Below are 27106 nucleotides of genomic sequence, written 5' to 3'. Positions count from 1 at the left end.
AGTTAAGGTTTATGAGAAAAATTTCTTTTAAAAACCATAAACATATTCAAATACTTTTAATAAAAGTTTGCTTAAAATGTACTTTTTACTATCATAAATTTTCCACCCCGTGAAAGTCTAAACAATGAAACATGCTACTGTGTGAGAATGAGTATTTTAACATTCAAAACCAAACTAATTTTTCAATGTCCCTACATTTGGTGAGAAAATTAATTTGTAAATTTTGTTGTTTATAACATGAAGAAAATACATGTCTATATCTTTACACATTCTTGTATGAACCATTTTATGTATATCTATAAATTAAAGCTTCCTTTTAAACATCTATGCCTTGAATTTCCTTAGTAACCTCTACTCAAATAAGATTCCTGTATAAAGGTCTCCTCTTTTATGCATTTTTAAAATCTAGAATCATCAGCTACCTTTGTTTCTGGTATTTGAATTTTTTACATTGTGTTTGTCATGCAAATTAAAGCTGTTTGTAGCTGATGCATTGGAATAAATGAAATGGGATTTTTCAACTGAGATGTTGTGAGGTCTTTACCTAGTCAAAGTAAGTACTTTTAAAATAAGCTTAACTGGAATAAAATACTTCTTTCTGGTTTGTGTTAAGTCTGACCTCTACAGGTTGGGCCTTTCCAAAGTGATTCTCCATTATTATTTAGTCATGGTCAGCAATTTTGTTCCAAACTTCAGCTTTCAGTGCTCTGCATTTTCAATGACTTCTGCCTTCTTGTTGGCTAATTCTGTCTGAAAATGGTTTTTTTTTGTGCAAATGAAGCATCTATTGAGGGGAAGCTTATCTGAGGCTTACTGAATAAGGGCCTCTCCAAATGTTTCTCTGAGGGTAAGATATAACTTAGGAGTAAGTGGACCACTGTAATCTTTTCTCAGCATCATTGTATTTTTTTTCAGGTAACATGCATCTGGAGAATAATAAACATAGTCTTCACTGTAAGAAAAAGGAAACCAGAGTTCATATCACCCTTAGACATATGTTTTCTTTTGTTTTTTTTTTTTACTTATCACAATAACAGAGGGAAAGGCAAAAGATGTGTGAGGCTGATCAGACAACTTGATTAAGTGACATCAGACTAGTCAGCATTCTATCTAAAAGCCACTGCTGTTAATTTCCCAACTAATATCCATGTAGGAACATAAGAAACACTGAGCACAGCGTTGGGGGGGTGTTTGGAAGATGAGATGTTACAGAGGAGTCTACATACCACATACAAATTAACCTGGGAGTGAATAAACTCCACTATTATACCCATGAAATGAGAAGTATAGAAACTTCCATCAAGGTGGTCTGAAATTTTAGCCTTTGCCAACATTGTTTAACAGCTCCAAAATCTAGAAAAGAAATGAAAATTTTATGCATATGCTTTTAATAAAGAACTTAGGAAGATAAAGCTGGTCAGTATTTGTGGGTATTTTTGTAGCAAGACACATGGTTTTAAGAATATTATATACAATTACTTTGAGCAGATTGGTGGAAAAAAGGATTTGTAGCAAATTGTCAACTTGAGCTTAACTGCTGAGGTCTCCAGTGCTTTTCTTTTTCTGGCTCTCCAATGCATTTCATATATTACCAAGACACAGTACAAGCTTTCCTGCTGCATCCCTTTGCTGATTTAGCCAGCAGGATGACAACCATTATTCCTTAAATGCATCTTATCTTACTGTTTTTCTCCCCCTTTAACACCATTTCCTACTAAGAATCTATTTCCTGATGTATTACATTCATGTCTAACTCAATCTGCTGATGGCCATATACAAGGCTGCTACAAAGAATACATTTAATAGTTTTGAACACTGTGTGGGACACAGCCCTAGCCCTTTTTGGGAAGTAAACGGTCATGGGTTGCATGCTATTAGGTGCCATCCGTTCATTATTACATTACATAATACCTGCATGCAAAAGACTACAATTTAATATGGTACATTATAGCTCTGGTTAAAGAAATGCACATGTACCATACCTCACAAACTATTTACTACTGATTGGATGGAACTCATGAATTTTCAAAGAACATGAGACTTGAGGAAAGGTCTAACAATCTTGTCACATACCTTCTGTGACTCTGATAGAGGCACAGAACATGTCTTTGGCACCAACTGAGTACCTTAGCTACTCTAGGAGCAGAAGTTTTAGAATGTATGAATGGAATATTCTTCAATTTCAGTGACTTCTGGAGTTTTTTCTAAGAGGACAGAGACTCATTCCTTTAAAGTATTTGCTCCTGATGACCAGGCAGCCTGCCTTGGGGGCACTGTGTGTATGCACACATTAATAGATATATATGTGTGATGATAGGTGAAAGGGATAGGCTTTGCATGACTGTTACATTCCTATGAATTTGGGCCATATTAAATTTCAGATGCACGTTTCAATAATGTATATTCAATATTCTTATACATGCTAGGATTGTGCTTAAATCTTCATTAATCTCAATGTCTACACTTTGTGCAACTTGGCATAAACATGAGGAAGCATATTCTTTTCTCTGGCAAAGACAATCCTGAGAGTGGGCTCTATGGGTGCCAGAGGACATAATGGCACTGGCTGATGCCACACAGTGTGAAATATATGTGTCACATGGGGCCAGAAGGGGAAAGAGGCACATATTACATTTCTATCACATAGAAAATAAGAATTGAATAAATTGCATACTTTCAGATTTTGGGCAAAGTGAGACTCTTCTGAAATGTGGTCCTGCCCCAATTGCTCTCAGTGTTCTAAGCTGCTCCATGGTTATCCCAGTACTGGGAAGCCAAACCACTCTAACGGTGCACTGGACATGGCAACTGTGAGTTCTGTCCCAGACAGCTATGTGCTTTTGGAGGGTGCTTCATTTTTTTTGTCCTTAATTTTTCAGGTTTAGCCATGGGGAAAATCATTTCTATTCCGCCTCTTTCCAAGGACATTGTTGGAATGAATGGAATAACATTAATAAGGTACTCTAAGTTCTTCAAGAACAAATCATCAATGAGAGCGTGGAAGAAAGAATGGAGCACACTGATTTGATTAGAAATACTGTTCTGGTTAAACTTTGCATTCCATTCCTGCAATGAAGTATATATAAAGTACTGGGGAGTTACATAGCACCTTTCACCTGTATGATCCTAACAATGAGTGTCTTTGTTTTGCAAATGGGGAAGATGGGTACCAAAGATTGGGGAATGAGATCCCACAGAGGTTATTGGAATGGCCCCAAGGAAAAGCAAGCAAAGGAGCCAGATCAGGGTATGCTAATTATCAAACAAACCTGTCTGTCTTCCTTGTAGTCAACCAATTGGGGGGCGGTATCTAGGTACAGAAGTCAATACTCAATGACCTATAACGGGGAGAGTATCAGAACTTATAAGCTATTGGAATAAAGGTTCAGAGATAGGAATAGGGTTTATTTCCCTAAGCCCCCAGGTAAAACCCTGATTTATTTGGCCTTTTGAAGACAGTGTAAGTCTGTAAGACATTAAACAATCAACGTTGCATTATAGCTTTCCTGAGCTTTACCCTTCCAGTGCTTTTTTGTAGTTCCCTGACACTGTCTTTTATGACCTGATTTCTATGAGTGCTGAGTGCTGATACACTCTATTCATTAAATAAGTTCTTGATTCCTTCCTGACTTTGGATCATAGTTAGCGGCTATTCTGCCTAAACTCTTGGCAGAAGATGATGGATGGGAAAGATTGCTTTGAGGCCTACTGGCTGTGGAGTAAGCAACAGCCCTACCTTTAGGAAAGATGCATTTCTATATGAATATAAGACAAGGCTTGTCAAACATAAGACCGTATGGATGATCAAATAAGCTTTCAAGATAAACCCAAACAAGAGTGTTTTAAAGGGAAAGAGGAAGGGGAAAAAAAATCTTCCCATCTGAATATACACGATTTCTTCATGAAACCCAGTGTGCATAGTCCTCTAGGCTGGTTCTTGGCATCTGAGTTTGAGAAACAGTCCCTAGACCTAATAGATTTAGTCATGTCTAGTATCCTCTCAAATGAAATGCTGGCCACAATCACAATCCATTTAATTTATGCTGAAAGTCTTACCGTGACCAAAATTACCTAGAGGATTCAAATGAACAGGTCTTTCGTTGTTTTAAGTAGCTGAATTGCTCACATTCACAGTTCTACTGGAATATGAACACTGAATTGTTTGTGGCAGGCAATTCTTTTTTACTCAAAAAGGTTTTAGGGAGAATAATTTAGCAAAACTAACATCCCTCTAGGAGCTCAACAACTTGATATCAGTACGATGCCTCTAACTCACTGATCTCTGTAAGAGTTGGGACTTCTACTGTTAGCAGCTGGGCACTATGACACTGAGAAATGAAAACCATCAATACTCTTAGGTATTATTATTATAGAGAAGCATCATTAATGTCCATACTCATTAATTCAGGCACTAGGACTAAAATAAAGGCTTATTATAAATAAATCGGGAAATGGATGTAAACTATCTTAATGGCTGCACTACCACTGGAACTAAAAAAACAAAAAGAAAAGAAAAGAAAAAAGAGAAAGAATTGGCATATTACTATTAGGTTTTTCACTGTCTGTACACTAATCCCTGTTGTGAAAAAAAATATGTTTAGTGCTAATCCTTAGGCTAATTTCAACTGTGAAACTTCACCCTTATTAACGGTATTGTAATTAAACCTGAACATCATCCTTAAACCCCTTAACAAAGCTAATGGTCCATAACTTAGGCTTATAGTTTTTCTTTCATCATAAGAGTAATTCATAAAGGCTAAAATAAAGCTAGGTAACAGAGAAAACAATAAACATTATTGGAGAATTTTACCACAGTCTGGCATTAAAAGTCTTTAAAACACCAATCATTATGTTAAATAAAATGGAAATCTGATCTGATCTTCTCTCTTAGCTGTAGTGTTTTCAGGAATATCACACATCTATGACAGAGAACAAGTTTTACATAGTTGTTCAATTCCCAGTTTGAGGACCTTGATCACAGTGTTGAATCTCCCTCTTGAATTTTAGGTACCTGATATAGGGAAGGTGTTCACAGCTCAGCAAATATTTAAATTGCTATTTTAAAAAATATGATTGAATAAAAACTTCAGATTTTTTTAAGCCTCAATTTTCACAACACCACAGAAGAATTTTGTGTAAATATGCTGCACATATGCATGCTTATAAATGCACATGTGTACAAGCAGCAAGCTAATCTGATTCCCCTCAATAAAACAAAGACTCTATAGATATGATTAACAGTCTTTCTAGGGGAGTTAAAGACTCCAAAGAAGTCTTTTTAGTTCCCCTTTACCTGACAGGAGGAATGAAAAGAGCCTCTGGAAAGATAAATATTTTACATTTAGGCTTTTACAGATGGGGAGAGGGGAAATGAAGAAAAAAGCAGAGGAAGACTGGCTTGAATTAATTGGTACCAGATTGATGAGTTCAGCTAGTAAATTAAATAATCTGTAAAATCCTGAAACATCTATCTGCACAGCAAGTATTTGACGGGATGCTTTCAAAGTGTGAAGCTTCCAATCTGCCATGGTGACTTATTTTGACGATTAGAATGGTTCCCAACACTGAACTCTGTAAGCTTCATTGGAGATAGAGGGTCCTGGGAATGAAAAAAAGAAATTCACAAGTGAGCTAAACTACTGTAAATATCCACATGGTAACAACCATTGACAATAATATGCAACTGTTATATATTTTTGAAGAGTATGGGTCAGCATTGAAAAATATTAAGTGAAAAAAGCAGGATGCAAAATTATATATACAATGTTATACTTATTTTTAACCCAGAATCATTATCTGGAACAAAGACCAATGAAATACACTAAGTTGTTGAAATTGGTGGATTCATGGGTAATTTATTTTCATTTTCTCTACATTCTACTTGTATTTTCCACATTTCCTCTAGTACATATACATAATAATTTGATAATGCAAAAATATTTATTTCTGAAATTCACAAGAAATAACATAAGCTTTGAAACTGGGCAATTCTGAATTTGAATTCTAACTTTGCTATTTGCTATCTCTGTGATTCTGGACAAATTAGTTTCTTCATCTGTAAAACAGGCATAACAAAATCTAATTAAAACAATATCTGGCTTATAGTAGGTACTCAAGCAGCTATTATTAGTATAAGCTTTCTGGAAAACAATTTGGCCATATATATTAATGGTCTTTTAAAAAGTTCATACCAGTAGTTTTGCTTCTAGGAGCCTATCATAGGAAAATGATTATAAATGAGGAAAAAGGTTTAAGTTCAATGATATTATTGGCAGCCTTACTCATAATAGTGAAAAACGGAATAAAATCTTCATGTTGGACAGCAGAGAATTGGTTAAATAAATAATAGCATCTTGATGTAATGGGAAATTACTTCCAGCATTAGTGAAAAAAGCAGAATTCAAAACTGAACACAATATGGTCTCAATGTTTAACAAATATATTCATATAAAACATGGATGGTATATAACAAAATGTTAACATGAGTTATCTTCAGGTCGTGGGATTATAGGTGATTTAAATTTTCTTCATAACCTTTTCTCTTTTCTTTTATGTTTAATATACTTTTAAAATTATTTCTAACTTTTCCTTTTGGCCATGCCGTGTGGCTTCCGGGATCTTAGTTCCCTGACCAGGGATTGAAACTGGGCTCATGGCAGTGAAACTGTCGACTCCTAACCACTGGACCTCCAGTGAATTTCCTAAAGTTTTTTTTTTATTATAAAAGCAATTCATGTTCATCATAGAATAATTGGAAACTATACAAAGGGATAAAGAAAAAAAATGACCTATAACCCCAGAGACTGTTTTCCACCCCCCCTTTCTCATTCATTCATTTGACAAATATTTATTGAATACTTACCATGTGCCAGGCATTGTGCTAGAAGTTGGCACTAAAATGTGAACAAGACATAGTGGCTGCTCTCAAGGAGCTTACAATCTAGTTTGGGCGACAGAAAATTAAGTAGGCTATTACAACACAGAATAAAAGGGCTCTCATAATGTTATTATGGTGGCACCCAAAAGACATCAGTCAGTGATATACCCGAGTAAATGATGTGGAGACTGAAACCTAGAGAATAAATACTATATAGCCAGCTGAAGGAGACTGGAATGGAGGAGATGGGAGGTTGCTGAGGAAACATCCCAATCATGGGAAGCATCAGTGGCATGTTTGAGGGGCTGAAAGAAGTTGAGGTGTGGCTCAAGTATAGAATGTGGGGATAGAACTGGTGGAGAGGAAGCTTCAGAGTTGAGAATCTGGAGAGATGAGCAGGGGTTGGATCATAAAAGGGCTTGTAAGCCATGTTAAGGAGTTCAGACTATGCTGAAGCCAAAAAAGAGACATTACACAGATTTAAGTTTTTCATCATTCTAGTTGCAATATGGAGAATGGACTGGAAGAGGGGCAAGATGGGAATCAGGAAAATCAGTTAAAAAGCTATTGCAGTAACACAGATGACAGACATATGGTCTGGGGTCATGGTAATCAGGCTAGAAAAAGTACACAGCTTCCAGAGATATTTAGGAAGTACAATCAACACACCTCAGTGAATAATTAGACGTGAGTGGGAGATGAAGGAGAAGGAACAAAACAGGAAATGGATTTTGAGGTGGGTGAAATTGAAAGGCACTTGGTTATTCAGGTCTGGAACTCAGGAAAGAATTCTGGGCTGGAGATACATATCCAGTAGTTATCAGCATACGTATGCCCTTTAGTCAAGAAATGGATAGATTCCCTAAGGAATGAGTAGACTTATGTGATGGTCAGGAGAAAACCTAGCAAAGTTTGGGAAGACACTGTCTTAAGAAGGAGATGTCTGATGGTAGGGGTGGGGGGAAGAAGGGTGTAGGAAGTTCCAGAGAAGCATGAGAGAAGGATTTTTGTAATTTTTAAATTTAAATGTAGTAAAATTATCTTTTGTTTGGTTTATAGTTCTGTGAGCTTTTACACATGGGTAGAATCTTGTAACCACCATCTCAGATACAATGTAGAACTTCCTCAGCCCCCTAAGCCAGGCAACCACCAATCTGTTTTCTCTCTATGTATTTTTGCCTTTTCCAAAATTTCATACAAATGGAATCATAAAGCACATAGCCTTTAAAAAATATTTTTTTTAAATTGAAGTATAGTTGACTTACAATATTATATTAGTTTCAGGTATACAACATAGTGATTTGATATTTTTATAGATTATGCACCATACAAAGGTTATTACAATATTATTGACTACATTCCCTGTGCTATGAACTGGGATTTTTTCACTTACAATAATGCATTTTAGGTTCATCTATGTTGCTATGAGTATCAATTGTTCATTACTTTTGATTGCTGAGTAGTATACTTTGTTTACTCTTTACCCATTGAAGGACATTTCTTTTGTTTTCCAGATTTGGGCTAGTATAAATAAAGCTGCTATAACCATTCATATACAAATTTTTGTGCGAACACAGGTTTTCATTTTCTAGGGGAAATATGCAGGAGTAGGATTACTGGGTCATATGGTAAGTCTATGTTTAACGTTATAAGAAACTTTATAAGGAACTGTCAAACTGTTTTTCAGAGTACCTGAGCTATTTTGCATTCCCACAAGAAATGTATGAGAATTCCAATTGTTCTGCATCCTTATCAGCACTTGGAATTATCCCTATGTAAAAAAAAAATTATTCATTCCAGTATGGGTATAAAGGAATCTCCTTGTGGTTTTAATTTGCATTTTCCTAATGGCTAGTGATATTGAGCAGCTTTCCTTCCCCCTGCCTCCTCAATGGATATCTATATTTTTTTATTTATTAATTTTTTTTCTTTTAAAAACATAATTTGTTTATTTATTTTTTGGCTGTGTTGGGTCTTCGTTGCTGTGTGTGGGCTTTCTCTAGTTGTGGCAAGCAGGGGCTACTCTTCGTTGTGGTGCATGGCCCTCTCATTGTGGTGGCTTCTCTTGTTGCGGAGCACGGGCTCTAGGCACGTGGCTTCAGTAGTTATGACATACGAACTTCAGTGGTTGTGGCACACATGTGTGCGGGCTTTCAGTAGTTGTGGCTCACAGGCTCTAGAGTGCAGGCTCAGTAGTTGTGGTTCAAGGGCTTTGTTGCTCCACGGCATGTGGGATCTTCCCGAACCAGGGCTCGAACTCATGTCCCCTGCATTGGCAGGCAGATTCTTAACCACTGCACCACCAGGGAAGTCCCATAGATATCTGTTTTTTAAAAGAAACTCCACTGCCATACTACCAATTTTCATATGTGAATGACTATATTTTAACAAAGACTTTTGGCACTAATTTCATAGAATATTCACAAACAATTTTAATTTATTTTAATTGAAATATAGTTGATGTACAACATTATGTTAGCTTCAAGTGTACTACATGGTGATCTGACATTTGCATACATTATGAAATTATCACCCTGATAAGTCTAGTAACCATCTGTCTCCATACAAAGTTATTACAATATTATTGAACATATTCATATTTAAGGCCAGCATTTATTGATTTTGTGTGGATGATCTGTCTATTGATGTAAGTGGGGTAGTAAATTTCCCTACAATTATTGCATTACTGTCAAGTTCTCCTTTATGTTTGTTAATATTTGCTTTATGTATTTAGGTGCTACTATGTTGAGTACATATATATTTATGATTGGTATATCTCTTTGTTGGATTGATCCCTTTATCATTATGTGATGTCCTTTTTTTGTCTCTTGTAACACTCTTACACTCTTTGTTTTAAAATCTATTTTGTCTGATGCAAGTACTGCTACCCCAGCTTTCTTTTAGCCACCATTTGCATGGAATACATTTTTCCATCTCCTTACTTTCAGTCTGTGTGTGGCTTTAGATCTGAAGTTGAGTCTCTTGTAGGGAGCATATGTATGGGTCTTGCTTTTTAATCCATTCAGCCACTCTATGTCTTTAGATTTACTCCATCTACATTTAAAGTAATTATTGATAGGTATTACTTATTGCCATTTTGTTAACTGGTTTTGGGTTGGTTTTGTAGTTCTTTTTGTTGTTGTTCCCTTCTTCTTTTGCTCTCTTCCCTTATAATTTAATGACTACCTTTAGCGTTTCTCTTTTTTGTGTATCTATTATATGGTTTTGGTTTGTAGTTGCCACGAGGTACATATATAACAACCTCTCTATATATATGTGATTATTTTAAGTTGATGATCTCTTAAGTTCAAGTGCATTCTAACCATCTTACATTTATACTCCTCCCCACCCTCAGTGTTTATTGTTTTTGGCATCATATTTTACATCTTTTTGTTTTGTGTATCCCATAACTACTTATTGTGGATATAGATGATTTTACTGCTTTTGTCTTTTAACCTTCCTACTAGATTTATAAGTGGTTATTCTACTACTGTTACTGCATGTTTGCCTTTACCAGTGAGATTTTTCTTTTCATAATTTTCATATTTCTAGTTGTGGCCTTTTTTGCTTAGAGAAGTGCCTTTAACATTTCTTGTTAAGCTGGTTTAGTGGTGCTGAACTCTTTTTGCTTTTGCTTTGTAAAACTCTTTATCACTTCTTCAAATCTGAATGAGAACTTTGCAGGGTAGAGTAGTCTTAGTTGTAACTTTTTTCCTTTCATCACTTCCAGTATATTGTGCCAATCCCTTTTGGCCTGCAGAGTTTCTGCTGAAAAGTCAGATGGTAGCTTTATGGGAGTGCCCTTGTACATAACATGTTGCTTTTCTGTTGCTGCTTTTGAGATTCTCGTTCTATTTTAATTTTGCCATTTAGATATAATGTGTCTTGGTGTGTGCACCTCTTTGTGTTCATCTTGTTTGGGACCCTCTGTGCTTCTTGAATCTGGATGTCTTTTCCTTTCCCAGGTTAGGGAATTTTTCAGCTATTATTTCTTCAAATAAGTTCTCTAACCCTTTATCTCTATCTCTTCTCTTTCTTTGATCCCTATAATAATGTAGTATGCGGATGTTGTCTCAGAGGTCTCTTAAATGATCCTCATTTTTTTAAAAGCTCTTTTTTTCTTTTTCTTGTTCAGCTTGGGTGATTTCCACTATGCTGTGTCATCTAGGTCTCTGATCCATTCCTCTGTGTCATCTAATCTATTGTTGACTCCTTCTAGTGTTTTTTATTTCAGTTATTGTATTCTTCAACTGTATTTGATTATTCTTTACATTTTCTAACCCTTTGTTGAAATTTTCACTGTGTTCATCCATTCTTCTCTTGAGTTTGTTAAACATCTTTATTATGATTACCTTGAACTCTTCATCATGTAGATTGCTTATCTCTATTTCATTTCATTTAGTTCTTCTTCTGGGGTTTTATCTTGTTCCTTTGTTTGGAACATATTCCTCTGTCACTTCATTTTGCCTAATTTGCTGTTTTAATTTCTATGTATTTGGTAGGTTGGTTATGTTTCCCGATCTTGGAGAAGTGACTTTATGTAGGATACGTCCTATGGGGCCCAGCAGCATGCTCCCCTCAGGTCACCAGTGCTATATGCTCTAGGGTCTGCATGTGCCATTCTCTTGTGTCAGGGCTAACTACTGGGGGTGTGTTGGTGGGTAGGTCTTGATCCCAGTCTGGTTGGCTGTGAGGCCATTCCTTGTGCAGTAGCTGTGGGCCCACTGAAGTGTGGGATACGCTTCCTACATGGTTGGCTGTGTGGCCCAGAGGGGTTTGGAGCTGCTGCCAGCCTGCTGGTATGTGGGGCTGAGTCCCCAGTGCTAACAGGCTGGTAGGAGGATTCCAAAATGGTGCTTGCCAGTGCTGGTATTATCACAATAGAATGAGGTCCCCAATGGCTGCTGCCACTGTCTCCATTCCTCAGGTGAGTAGCAGTTGCCCCCCTGTCTCTAGAGGAGTCTCTCCAAAATCAACAAGTGGGTCTGACCCAGGCTCCTTTCAAACTACTGCCTCTGCCCTGGGACTTGGAACATGTGGGATTTTGCATGTGCCCTATAAGAGCAGAGTCTGTTTCTTACAGCCTTCCAGCTCTCTCAACCTAAGCCCTGATAGTTTTCAATGCCAGATGTTCTGGGATCCCGTCTTCCCAGTGCAGGATGCCCAGGCTGGGGAGGCTGACATGGGAATCAGACCCCTTGCTCCTTGGGGAGAATGTTTATGACTGTGATATTACTCCCATTTGTGGTCGCTGACCTGGGGGTGTGGATTCTGACTATACTGCATCTCTGCCCCTCCTACCCATCTCATTGTGGTTCCTTCTTTATGTCTTTAGTTATAGGAAATATTTTCTGCTAGGTTTCAGGTCTTTCTCATAGATAGCTGCTCTGTAAGTAGTTGTAATTTTGGTGTGTCTATCGGAGGAGATAAGTTCAGGGTCTTCCTACTCTGCTATCTTGGCAACTCCATCAAGCATGTTTTCTTATGTTTATTTCCACTTCTTTGGTGAAGTGTCCATTGCAAACTTTTGCCCATTACTTTATTGTGTTGGTTTCCTTACTTTTGAGATTTTAGAGCACTCTACATATTCTGGATACAAGTCCTTTATCAGATATGTGTTTTGCAAATATTTTCTCCCAGTCAGTGGCTTGTCTTTTTATTCTCTTAACAATGTTCTTCTCAGAGAATATATTTTTAATTTTGTTGAAGTCCAATTTGTAAATTTTTTTCTTTTATGTATATTACTTTTGATGTCATATCTAAGAACTATTTGCCTAACTCAAAGTGATAAACATTTTCTCCTATGTTTTCTTCTAAGATTTTTATAGTTTTACATTTTACATTTAGGTCTATGATCCATTTTGAGTTAAGTTTTGTATATGTTGTGAGGTGTAATAGTATAGGTATGTCCAATTATTCTATCATTGTTTGTTGAAGACTGTATTTTCTCCATTGAATTACCATTATGTCTTTGTGTAAGAATCAGTTGAGAATCTTTATATGGGTCTATTTCTGTATTTTATTTTTTATTCTGCTTATGGGTCTGTCCTTTGGCTAATACCACACTGTCTTGACTACTGTAGCATTATAGTATATCTTAAAATTGGACAGTTTGAGTCCTTCAGTTATGTATTTATTTTCAGAATTGTTTTGGCTATTCTAGTTCCCTTACTTTTCCATTTAAATTTTAATGTAAGCTTGTCTATCTCTACAAAATATTTGATTAAAATAAAAAATTTTAATTAGGATTGTATTAAAGTTGTCTATCAATTTGGGGAGTATTGACATCTTACTTATACTGAGTCTTCTGACCCATAAGCGTAGTATATATCTCTGTTTATTTAGGTCTTCCATGGTTTTTTTCATCAGTGTTTTACAAGTTTCAGCATACAGATACTGTGTATGATTTGTTACATTTATATTTAGTTATTTAATTTTTTGAAGTTACTGTAAATTGTATTGTGTTTTTGATTTTGGTTTCCCAGTTGTGCATTGCTAGTGTATAGAAACATAATAGATGTTTGTGCATTGACCTTGTATGCTGTGAACTTGATAAACTCACTCATTAGTTCTAGGAGTTTTTGTAGATTCTTTGGATGATCTATGTGGACAATCATGACATCTGCAAATAGAGATAATTTTACTTCTTCTTTTACAATTAAAGTGACTTTTATCTCCTTTTTTAGCCCTATTTCATGTGTTAGAACTTTCATTATGATATGAGATAGGAGTGATATGAGAGACTATATGAAGTTGTGGTTAATAAAGGAAAAAACTACTGGTAAATAGTGAAGACTTAACAGGCCAGTTAAGGTTGGAGGCCACAAATGTGTAGTCTCAGTTGTGTTATTTCTAATCAGCTGCAATCAGTATTTATAATCAGTTGTGTTATTTTTGTAGTGGTTCTCAGCAGCTTGAGTATAGAAATGGAGAAGACAGACAGCTGGATTGAATCTGGAATTTGGATTTTTGCTGGCTAAAGCAATGGAGTTAAGGAGAAAAAAATATTGGCAAGAGAGATGTTGAAGTATTAAGCCTTGATAGAGAAGGAATTAACCCATGTAAAAAATTTTTTACTTATATTTTTGGTATAATTAGTTTGTGTTTTTCTATATATGTAGATACATTTTAATAGTTAAAAGTTTTTAATTAAATTAAAATGTAATTTTATAATGTTTTCAAGGTCCATCCCATGTTCTAGCATGTATTCTTTTGGTTATCAAATGACACTCCATTGTACGGATATGCCACATTTTATTTATCTACTTATCAGTAGATGGATATCAGTGATGTTTCCACTTTTTGGCTATTATGAATAATGCTGCTGTGAACATTTATGCAGTAGTTTTTGTTTGGACATATGTTTTCATTTCTCTTGGTTATATACCAAGGAGTGGAATTGCTGGGGCATATAGTAATTTTATGTTTAACATATTGAAAGACTTCCAAACTGTTTCCAAAGTGACTGCACCATTCTACACTGCCACCAGAAATGTATGAGGATCCCGATTTCTTTACATCCTCACTAACACTTGTTATCTGTCTTCTGGATTATAGCCATCCTAGTGGAAATTAAATGGTATCTCATGGTTTTGATTTGTATTCCTTAATAGCTAATGATGTTAAGCATTTTTCATGTGCTTATTGATCATTTGTATATGGAGACATGTCTATTAAAATCCTTTGCTCATTAAAAAGTTGTATTATCTTTTCATTTATAGAATTGTAAGAGTTCTTTATATATTCTGCCTACAAGCCTCCTATCAAATATTTGATTTACAAATGTTTTCTCCCAAAAGATCACATATCATATGCTTCCATGGAATCATGGAATATATTGAAGGTCCAGAATAGGCAAATCTATAGAGACAGAAAGTAGAGTAGTGGTTTCCTAGGGGTGGGAGTGGACGAATGGGGAGTGACTGTTAATGAGTATGGGGACCCTTTTGGGACAATAAAAATGTTCTAAATGTTCTAAATGTTCTAAAATTGATTGTGGTGATGGCTGTATGACTGTGAATATCCTAAGAACAACTGAATTGTATACTGTAAGTGATCAAATTACATGGTATGTGAATTATATCTTAATAAAATTTTAGAATTAAATGCACTCATACAGCTTTTCCACATAATCTTATCAATTATTTTTCAGAACAATTACTTTTAACCGTACATAATAGTTCATCATAATGATTTAATGATTCATTTCACTATTCCCCTATTGTTAGATATTTAGCTTTGTTTCCAATTTTCTGGTACTATAATAAATTAAAGATGAAAAGTCATACAGTTCTCTGATTATTTCATTAAAATACATTCCTAAAATGGAGTTAACAGATAAAATTGCAAGGGCCATTTAAGATTTTGATATATGTTATATATTTTGCCCTCAAAAAATTATCTGAGATTTTAACCTTATATCAGCAGCATATAAAAGCATGTGTTTCAACCTGTTCTTGCCAACATTGTAAAAACTGGCTGCTTTAGTGGACAAAAACTGATATTTTGGGTTATTTTAATTTGTATTTCTTTCTAGTGAAGTTGAATAAGTTTAAAAACTTTTTAGAAGAGAACAAAAATGTATAAAATATCTAATAATTTAGACATACATAATTCTTTTTTCTTTTTATCTTTTTAAAACATCTTTATTGGAGTATAATTGCTTTACACTGTTGTGTTAGTTTCTGCTGTATAACAAAGTGAATCAGCTGTACACATACTTATATCCCCATATCGCCTTTTTGTGTCTCCCTCCAATCCTCCCTATCCCACTTCTCTAGGTGGTCACAAAAAACCGAGCTGATCTCCCCGCATGATGCAGCTGCTTCCCACTAGCTATCTATTTTACATTTGGTAGTGTATATATGTCCATGCCACTCTCTCACTTTGTCCCAGCTTACCCTTCCCCCACCCCGTGTCCTTAGGTCCATTCTCTACATCTGCGCCTTTATTCCTGTCCTCCTGCTAGGTTCTTCAGAACCATTTTCTTTAGAGTCCATATATATTGTTAGCATATGGTAATTATTTTTCTCTTTCTGACTTACCTCACTCTGCATGACAGGTTCTAGGTCCATCCATTTCAGTACAAATAACTCAATTTCGTTTCTTTCTATGGCTGAGTAACATTCCATTGTATATATGTGCCACGTCTTCTTTATCCATCTGTTGATGGACACTTAGGTTGCTTCCATGTCCTGGCTATTGTAAATAGTGCTGCAATGAGCATTGTGGTACATGACTTTTTTTTTTAACATCTTTATTTGAGTATAACTGTTTTACAATAGTGTGTTAGTTTCTCCTTTACAACAAAGTGAATCAGTTATACATATACATATGTTCCCATATCTCTTCCCTCTTGTGTCATCCTCCCTCCCACCCTCCCTATCCCACCCCTCTAGGTGGTCACAAAGCACAGAGGTGAACTCCCTGTGCTATGCTGCAGCTTCCCACTAGCTATCTAATTTACATTTGGTAGTGTGTATATGTCCCTGCCACTCTCTCACATCGTCACAGCTTACCATTCCCCCTCCCCATATCCTCAAGTCCATGCTCTAGTAGGTCTGTGTTTTATTCCCATCCTACCACTAATCTCTTCATGACATTTTTTTTTTTTAGATTCCATATATATGTGTTAGCATACGGTATTTGTTTTTATCCTTCTGACTTACTTCACTCTGTATGACAGACTCCAGGTCTATCCACCTCATTACAAATAACTCAGTTTCATTTCTTTTTATGGCTGAGTAATATTCCATTGTATATATGTGCCATATCTTCCTTATCCATTCATCTGTTGATGGACACTTAGGTTGCTTCCATGTCCTGGCTATTGTAAATAGAGCTGCGATAAACATTTTGGTACATGACTCTTTTTGAGTTATGGTTTTCTCAGGGTATATGCCCAGTAGTGGGATTGCTAGGTAATATGTTAGTTGTATTTTTAGTTTTTTAAGTAACCTCCATACTGTTCTCCATAGTGGCTGTATCAACTTACATTCCCACCAACAGTATAGGAGAGTTCCCTTTTTTCCACACCCTCTCCAGCATTTATTCTTTGTAGATTTTTTGATGATGGCCATTCTGACTGGTGTGAGGTAATACCTCATTGTTGTTTTGATTTGCATTTCTCTAATGATTATTGATGCTGAGCATCCTTTCATGTGTTTGTTGGCAATCTGTATATCTTCTTTGGAGAAATGTCTATTAAGGTCTTCTGCCCATTTTTGGATTGGGTTGTTGGTCTATTTGATATTGAGCTGCCTGTACATTTTGGAGATTAATCCTTTGTCCCTTGATTCATTTGCAAATATTTTTTTCCCATTCTGAGGCTTGTCTTTTCATCTTGTTTATGGTTTCCTTTGCTGTGCAAAAGCTTTTAAGTTTCATTACATTCCATTTGTTTATTTTTGTTTTTATTTCCATTTCTCTAGGAGGTGAGTCAAAAAGGATCTTGCTGTGATTTATGTCATAGAGTGTTCTGCCTATGTTTTCCTCTAAGAGTTTGATAGTGTCTGGCCTTACATTTAGGTCTTGAATCCATTTTGAGTTTATTTTTGTGTATGGTGTTAGGGAGTGTTCTAATTTCATTCTTTTACATGTAGATTTCCAGTTTTCCCAGCACCACTTATTGAAGAGGCTGTCTTTTCTCCACTGTATAGCCTTCCCTCCTTTATCAAAAATAAGGTGACCATATGTGCATGGGTTTATCTCTGGGCTTTCTAACCTGTTTCATGGATCTATATTTCTGTTTTTGTGCCAGTAGAATACTGTCTTGATTATTGTAACTTTGTAGTATAGTCTGAAGTCAGGGAGCCTGATTCCTCCAGCTCTGTTTTTCTTTCTCAACATTGCTTTGGCTATTTGGGGTCTTTTGTGTTTCCATACAAATTGTGAAATTGTTTGTTCTAGTTCTGTGAAAAACGCCATTGGTAATTTGATAGGGACTGCACTGAATCTGTACATTGCATTGGGTAGTATAGTCATTTTCACAATGTTGATTCTTCCAATCTAAGAACATGGTATATTTCTCCATCTGTCTGTATCACCTTTAATTTCTTTCATCAGTGTCTTATAGTTTTCTGCATACAGGTCTTTTGTCTCCTTAGGTAGGTTTATTCCTAGGTATTTTATTCTTTTTTTGCAATGATCTCCTTTTATGGTTGTTAGCATTTGCCTTATGTATTGAAGTGCTCTTATCCTGGGTGTATAAATATTTACAATTGTTATATCTTCTTCTTGGATTGATCCCTTGATCATTATGTAGTGTCTTTCTTTGTCTCTTGTAATAGTCTTTATTTTAAAGTCTATTTTGTCTGATGTGAGAATTGCTACCTCTGCTTTCTTTTGATTTGCATTTGCATGGAATATCTTTTTCCATCCCCTCACTTGCAGTCTGTACATGTCCCTAGGTCTGAATTGGGTCTCTTCAAACCTAGAGACACATACAGCATATATACGGGTCTTATTTTTGTATCCATTCAGCCAGTCTATAGACATACATAACTTACTCAACCATTCTCATGTTGATAGACATTCAAGTTGTTTTTTGTTTGGGGCTTTTACAAACATTACTGTTGTAATTATGTACATTAAAAAATTCTTCATATCTTGTTAAATGTTGAAATGATTGCCTCATTCTTCCCCCCTTGTTTCCAAATACTTTTCTATTATTATTAGAACATAACTTTGTTATTCCTACAAAATTAACTGGTTAATTTATTTGAACAGAGTGCCCTGGGAAAAGCATTGCTTAAAGGCAATTTTGCTTACCTAGGGAATCATAACAAAAATATATTTTATGCTGGGTCATATGATAGCTCTAATTTTAGTTTTTTAAGGAACCTCTACACTGTTCTCCATAGTGGTTGTATCAATTTTCATTCCCACCAACAGTGCATGAGGGTTCCCTTTTCTCCACACCCTCTCCAGCATTTGTTGTTTGTAGATTTTCTGATGATGCCCATTCTAACTGGTGCGAGGTGATACCTCATTGTAGTTTTGATTTGCATTTCTCTAATGATTAATGATGTTGAGCATCCTTTCATGTGTTTGTTGGCAATCTGTGTATCTTCTTTGGAGAAATGTCTATTTAGGTCTTCTGCCCATTTTTGGATTGGGCATATACCCTGAGAAAACCATAATTCAAAAAGAGTTATGTACCACAATGATCATTGCAGCTCTATTTACAATAGCCAGGACATGGAAGCAACCTAAGTGTCCATCAACAGATGAATGGATGAAGTAGATGTGGCACATATATACAATTACTCAGCCATTAAAAGAAATGAAATTGAGTTATTTGTACTGAAATGGATGGACCTAGAGTCTGTTATACATAGTGAAGTAAGTCAGAAGGAGAAAAACAAATACTGTATGCTAACACATATATATGGAATCTAAAAAAAAAAGGTTCTGAAGAACCTAGCCGCAGGACAGGAATAAAGACACAGACATATAGAATGGACTTGAGGACACGGGGAGGGGGAAGGGTAAGCTGGGAAGAAGTGAGAGTGGCATGAACATATATACACTACCAAACGTAAAACAGATAGCTAGTGGGAAGCAGCCCCATAACAGAGGGAGATCAGCTCGGTGCTTTGTGACCACCTAGAGGGCTGGGATAGGGAGGGTTGGAGGGAGACGCCAGAGCAAGGGGATATGGGGATATATGTATATGTATAGCTGATTCACTTTGTTATACAGCAGAAACTAACACAACAATGTAAAGCAATTATACTCCAATAAAAACGTTAAAAAATAAAATAAAATCTAAAAATTATACATCTATATATTATATGGCTTAATATTTACCCAAGATATTCTGAATAAAAAAGGTTACATGGTCATATAAGTTTGGAAAAAACTTATTCCACTTTAGGGGATTGACAAAATTCCTTAGCATATTTTAAGTCTTGAGAAGTGTTGCACTAAAGACAAAGTTCCATGATGTGCACACAAGAAAATAAGTTCAGTCAAATAAGTTCAGAGGGCTACTATACCCCTCTCTTGGAGAGTCACAAAACTTATTTGCATAATTCCTATGCTAAAGATGATTCTCTAATTTTGATACAGGGTTTCCTAAATTTATTTCACCAGGTAACTTTTTCCCCTTTAACTTCTGTTGACATGTCAAAGAATACCCATAGTAAAATGCTAAAATAAGAAAATGAGAGAGATAAGCACCATGGATATCTGAAATCTAGGTTCTAGTACCATACAAGTGTCACACATTTCATCAGGGCTTTGGATAAGAAGACAGATTTAATTCTTACCTCTTTTAAACCTTTGATTATAAGTGAAGGTGCAGTAAATATCCCAAGTCAGGTCTTTAAATGTAGTGCCATAGTGGAAAGGGCATGATCTGAGGTCAGACAGACCTCTGTTGCAATCTTAGGTTATCCACTTACTAGCTAGATAGGTGGTTTAAGTTCTTTGGACTTCAGTTTTCTCATAAGTAAAATGGGAATAGTTACATTCACCTGACAGAGTTGATGTGAGGATTAAATGATATAAGTAAAGTACATAGCAAAGTGACTATCATATAGAAGGTCTTATATAGTACCTATACTGGTGCACAGCAGGGTTCTGTAAGGTAAAGAAGTGAAGACCTGAGAGCCCACAGATTGATAGGCTTCTGAATGATTGCCAACTTTTTCATGGGAATAGAATTGGAAGGCTTATCAGATCAGAGCTTCAAGCTCCATGGTATTTTTATTACTAAAGTTTTCCTTTTCATACTGAATTACATTGGGTTTATTTACCTGTCAGTGTTTCAAAGAGAAGGCTTTTTAGCTTTTCACCAGTACAAAGAGAATCCCATGTGTAAGGCTGCCTGCCACTGATGGACAAATTAGTAGCATTTTGGGAGAGTTGCAGTGTAGGGATGGTGCTTTTTGCCTGTTAGTGGGTAAGAGTAGGTTATTAACTGACATAATGGAGTCAGGCAAAAAGAACCTATTTGTAATCTTTTTCATCTCAGAGACCTGAAATTCACTAGGACAAGGTTTATAATTCATAGTATGAAAGTAAATAACCTAAATGATATGTATGGCTGTTCCTGGATACCCTGGGGTCTTTTAGCCAAAGTGAATAGTGTGAGTTTACAGGGAGTAAGGGAGTCTTTTTCAGTACAATACACAGGGAAATTATTTATGAAACTTCTGCTTATGTGAACAATACAAGAGCGAAGAATTCACCATCTTGTTTGCCAGGGTGATAACTTACTCCTTTTCCAGTTCTGCTCCCCAGACTGCCTCTTAGCAGTCCAGTTGGTACTCTATGTGCCTCCCTCAGAATACTGACCTGTTTGAGAGATGCAGGAAATGTGAAAACTGCTACGTTTCCGTTTCCACAGCAAGAGATGATGATCCTTCTGGATAACCTGTAAGGTTGAAAAGTGCAGTAAACAAATGTCCCTTTCTCTTGTATGGGTGGGTATTTATTTATTGGCATGTTTCTTTCTCAGTCAATCCCTGGAGGCAGCAGACATCCACAAATATCTAAAGACTGATGTGCTATATACTGAAGCATTTGTAACCAGTCCAAGCATTCACATTTTAAGAGTTGTCAACCTGCTGTACTATGAACTAAGATTATTTTATTTGTCAGCATTATCTGATCTATAATAGTGGCTGGTATTTGACTTAAATAGCTGTGATGACAGCTGAACATCATTTGGCTTTAATAGAATGTTTTGGGTCTTGCTACTCACAAAATTACCCTGTCTTGTTATTCCACTGGACATAACTGAGATAGCTGTTATAGTACTTTAGGTGTTGGTGTGTTTCTAAAAAGGAATGAAGTATCCAGAAAATAAGAGGCTTTGGAATCAACAAGCAACATCATTTATGGTACAAATGTTCTTGTTTTCAACAACCAGCCTTTTGAGGAGCAAAGTACACTCTGAATCAGCTTGCTTAATGTACAGATAATCACTTTCTTTATATTCCTTGCCTAATAATGTACTTGGTACTTTGAGATAAAAAAAATGTTGACAGTGGTTTTCCCTTAGAGTTTCTGCTTAGTACATTGTCCTTTATGAAATTGATGTGCTGTTTGGAGTGCTCCCATAAGTGTGTGGTCTGGATCCCAGAAGATAGAGGCCATCCAGGGTGGGTTACCCTTGCCACAGCAGGATGGCAACTTCTCATGCCACTGAGTTAACCAGGCACACTCCAGAGACAAGTCTGCTTTCTTCCAGGAAGAGTGGAATTAAAAAGTGGCTCTTACAACTAAGCCCGTGAGCCATGGCCGCTGAGCCTGCGCGTCCGGAGCCTGTGCTCCGCAACGGGAGAGGCCACAACAGTGAGAGGCCCGCATACCGCAAAAAAAAAAAAAAAAAAAAAAAAAAAAGTGGCTCTTAGAATGTCTGTCTTTGGAATCATAGTGGGCACAACATTCTGTCTTGTTTGGAATCCTGGGCCTAGGGTATTCTTGCCCTTAAGTCAGAACAAAAAGCAGTGGTATTGGCCCAGCTCTTCAGTGAAGGATATACAGAGAATTACTTATATTTGTCAAACACCTCAAAAGAGAAAAAGAGGGAGCAAGTGCTTGAGCATACATCTCATCTTACCTATACATTTCTACCAAGAAAGCAATTGATAAGTATAAAAGACAATTCTGGAACTTCAATGCATTATTTGCCTTGTTGTTTCCTCCTGACGGTTGGCTGTTTCAGAACTTTGTAGGTATGGTTTGGTAGTGCACCTTTTCAGAAATTGGCTTTTAGTATTCTACTGAATGGGTTTCTTTTACTCTTTACTATTGCAATCCATACTTCTATTTGGCACAGAACACTTCCCCCTAGCAATTATTTAAATTAAAATCAGTCTTGCAGACATTGAAACTTGGGCTGAAAAACTCGATTATCAACTTCCTTCATAGTTTCACTCCCAGAGGAGATTAAGCTAAGATGGCAAAGGTAGAGTCATCACCAGGTGAGGACTAAACTGAAAGAATGCAGATACTTCAAAAAAATCAGGCTCTGCATAACAGAAGACAAATGCAGAATTTAGGAAAACAATCTACTTTCTCCTTCTACTATCTGCACCTATACTGCTTTCACTACCCCCACCTGCTCTTATTGCCTATGCTGTAGTGATTTTTACCATTATTCAATAAATGTTTACTTGAACCAAGAATGATGTCTTTTTAGTCCTAGTGTATTCTGGCTCAGCTGTTTCTCTTCCTGTCTCATCCTCCTAGCTCTCCTCCCTTCTTTTAAAATTCTATATTCCTACATAAACCTTTGATACTACAGGAAGTGACCATAACAGTATATGTACACTTCTTTGTAGCCATTGGTTCTCAGAGATTGGAAAGAATAGGGAAATGGACATAATATGGAATCTTGAAGAACTTAGGTTGAGTTATGACTGTTTTATTGCCTTACATAAGTGACTTTACCTCCCCAGCTTCAACTTTTTCATCTGTAAAACAGGGCAATACTCTCTCATTCACAGTATTTTTGTAATGTTCTTTCCTGAATTATGAGTGTCCTTTATGTTTTATCTTTTACCCACTTTCTCTTTTCCATTCATTTCCTTGTCCACATGAATACATGTCAACATTGCTTAGGTGATGCCAAATTTTATATTTTATCTCCTTTCCCTAGCTTTATTCTCTTTCTTGATTATCTCCTACACCATTCATGGGTTTAAACACCATCTCTATATGAATGACTCCCAGATCTCTCTAGTCACTGGGATTGTTTCCAGTTATTTAAAATGTCTCCTGGCTTTAATCCTTCTTCTCCATTTCTAGTGTCACACCCCTCTGGAAGCCATTGTGACACATGCTCAACTATTTATTGCTTTTTATGGTTCCTGTCTCTGCAAATTTAAATATATCCCGCATGCTACTACCTGAGTAACTTTTCTAAAATTTAACTTTCATTATATTAATATCACTCAAGATCATAAAATTAATATCTATTCCCTACTGTAGCAAAACTACAAAAATCTCTACCATGTGGCCATCTTACTTCTCTAATATTACTGCTCACAACCCAAAATGCCCACCCAGTACATAGGAATGGATGGCCTCCTTAGTGTTCTTACCACATTCAAGTCACACTTCTTACATAGAATGACATTTCTTTCTTCCGAGCATCTACCCAGATGTTACCCATCCTAATAACATCTACCTGAAGTCCTATTTCTTCCTCAAAACTTTCACCACTATAGCCCATAAACCACTTACCTCCTTTATTGATATACTGATATTGATATCGATATTATTTAAGTATCACTGACAATCACACACTTACCATGTGTACCACACAGTACTTAGCACAGGGCTAAGCTTACCTAGGTATGTAATTGCTAACATCACTTTTATAGCAATGAGCACATTAAATCTTGTGTTAGACTTGTGATTTTCGTATCCTTCTGTACAACTGCAAATTCCTTGAGGGCAGAGGCTGTGTTTTATCTATCTTTATATACCTCCACAATACCTTGTCTGAGGAATACCTTCAGGAAATACTTTCTGAATTGAACTGATTGATTGGAGACCTGGAATATTTCAGGGACATGAACCAATTCAGGGCTCAGGGTTGGACAATGCAGGTAAAGCAGTAAAATGAATATCCATGATATTACTTCATAAGTTAAGTTTTCCAGGATCTGAGGGCATGGCCATTCCCTTCTTATCTAGAAACAGGAGGAACAAGTCTCTTGAAAAATGCCTAGGTGCTCAAAAGAATAGTCCCTCCCTAACTCAGTATATTATGTTTTTATGCTTTCAGTGATGAGATCTAGGATTCTTATTCTTGAGTAAAGGCAAATGACAAGTGTGAGAATAGGGTGTTTATAGCATGGTGGTCAAAATGCTAGGTGGAGGTTATAAGAGAGAGCAACTGGTATACCTAGAGAGGATACTTGAAGAAAGAAATTTGGTTCCAGGATATGGAAAGTACATTAATAAATGTAAGCTCACAGTGGATGCTAAAATATATCAATATCTTCCAAAAAAGGAAAAGAGCCATTTGGTGAAAGATATAAAGTTGTGATTATTCAGCTTAATTTCTGACTCCTCAGTATCAAATGTGATCATAGAACATCACACCTTAGAGCTGAAGATAGCTTAGAGATCATGGGATTGAAACTGAGTTTCAGAGAAGAGAAGGGACTTTCCAAAAGGCATACACTGAGCCCAGTGGCAGAGCTGGGAAATGATCCCCATGCCACAGTATTATCCATATTTTTCCATCATTCTATTTCTTGCTTTCTTTTTTTTCTACGAGTCTTTTTAATTATTATTTTTTAACATCTTTATTGGAGTATAATTGATTCACAATGGTGTGTTAGTTTCTGCTTAACAACAAAGTGAATCAGTTATACATATACATATGTTCCCATATCTCTTCCCTCTTGCATCTCCCTCCCTCGCACCCTCCCTATTCCACCCCTCTAGGTGTTCACAAACCACCTAGCTGATCTCCCTGTGCCATGTGGCTGCTTCCCACTAGCTATCCACCCTACGTTTGGTAGTGTATATATGTCCATGCCACTCTCTCACTTCGTCACACCTTACCCTTCCCCCTCCCCGTGTGCTCAAGTCCATTCCCTAGTAGATCTGTGTTTTATTCCCGTCCTACCCCTAGTCTCTCAATGACATTTTTTTCTTAGATTCCATATATATGTGTTAGCATACGTTATTTGCTTTACTCCTTTTGACTTACTTCACTCTGTATGACAGACTCCAGGTCCATCCACCTCACTACAAATAACTCAGTTTCATTTCTTTTTATGGCTGAGTAATATTCCATTGTATATATGTGCCATATCTACTTTATCCATTCATCTGTTGATGGACACTCAGGTTGCTTCCATCTCCTGGCTATTATAAATAGAGCTGCAGAGAACATTTTGGTACATGACTCCTTTTGAATTACGGTTTTCTCAGGGTGTATGCCCAATAGTGGGATTGCTGGGTTGTATGGTAGTTCTATTTGTAGTTTTTTAAGGAACCTCCATACTGTTCTCCATAGTGGCTGTATCAATTTATATTCCCATCAGCAGTGCAAGAGTGTTCCCTTTTCTCCACACCCTCTCCAGCATTTATTGTTTCTAGAGTTTTTGATGATGGCCATTCTGACTGGTGTGAGATGATATCTCATGTAGTTTTGATTTGCATTTCTCTAATGATTAATGATGTTGAGCATCCTTTCATGTGTTTGTTGGCTATCTGTATATCTTCTTTGGAGAAATGTCTCTTTAGGTCTTCGGCCCATTTTTGGATTGGGTTTTTTGTTTTTTTGTTATTGAGCTGCATTAGTTGCTTATAAATTTTGGAGATTAATCCTTTGTCAGTTGTTTCATTTGCAACTATTTTCTCCCATTCTGAGGGTTTTCTTTTGGTCTTGTTTATAGTATCCTTTGCTGTGCAAAAGCTTTTAAATTTCATTATGTCCTCTTTGTTCATTTTTGTTTTTATTTCCATTTCTCTAGGAGGTGGGTCAAAAAGGATCTTGCATGATTTATGTCATAGAGTGTTCTGCCTATGTCTTCCTCTAAGAGTTTGATAGCGTCTGGCCTTACATTTAGGTATTTAACCCATTTTGAGTTTATTTTTGTGTATGGTGTTAGGGAGTGTTCTAATTTCATACTTTTACATGTAGCTGTCCGGTTTTCCCAGCACCACTTATTGAAGAGGCTGTCTTTTCTCCACTGTATAGCCTTCGCTCCTTTATCAAAGATAAGGTGACCATATCTGTGTGGGTTTATCACTGGGCTTTCTATCCTGTTCCATTGATCTATATTTCTGTTTTTTGTGCCAGTACCATACTGTCTTGTTACTGTAGCTTTGTAGTATAGTCCTATATCAGGGATCCTGATTCCTCCAGGTGCATTTCTTGTTCTCAAGATTGCTTTGGCTATTTGGGGTCTTTTGTGTTTCTATACAAATTGTGAAATTTTTTGTTCTAGTTCTGTAAAAAATGCCAGTGGTAATTTGATAGGGATTGCATTGAATCTGTTGATTGCTTTGGGTAGTAGAGTCATTTTCACAATGTTGATTCTTCCAATCCAAGAACATGGTATATCTCTCCATCTGTTGGTATCATCTTTAATTTCTTTCATCAGTGTCTTATAATTTTCTGCATACAGGTCTTTTGCCTCTTTAGGTAGGTTTAATCCTAGATATTTTATTCTTTTTGTTGCAATTGTAAATGGGAGTGTTTTCTTAATTTCATTCTCAGATTTTTCATCATTAGTGTCTAAGAATGCC

The 27106-nt window shown here is 36.3% G+C and overlaps 1 protein-coding gene across 1 annotated transcript in view; it reads right to left on the bottom strand.

Moving 5' to 3' along the window:
- Positions 1–248: 248 nt before the first annotated feature.
- ZDHHC15 (zinc finger DHHC-type palmitoyltransferase 15) overlaps positions 249–27106 on the bottom strand; it is a 156906-nt gene continuing 130048 nt past the window's right edge. Inside the window, exons 11-12 of the mRNA XM_059050472.2 lie at positions 21179–21257; positions 249–5599 (exon numbers count right to left, since the gene is read on the bottom strand). Coding sequence (XP_058906455.1) covers positions 21211–21257 — 47 coding nt within the window. The 3' untranslated portion in view covers positions 249–5599; positions 21179–21210. The remainder of the gene's footprint in view (positions 5600–21178; positions 21258–27106) is intronic.

This window comes from Kogia breviceps, chromosome X, assembly GCF_026419965.1.
Source record: "Kogia breviceps isolate mKogBre1 chromosome X, mKogBre1 haplotype 1, whole genome shotgun sequence".
In the NCBI taxonomy this organism is placed as follows: Eukaryota; Metazoa; Chordata; class Mammalia; order Artiodactyla; family Physeteridae; genus Kogia; species Kogia breviceps.
This window is presented reverse-complemented; position numbering and strand designations above follow the sequence as displayed.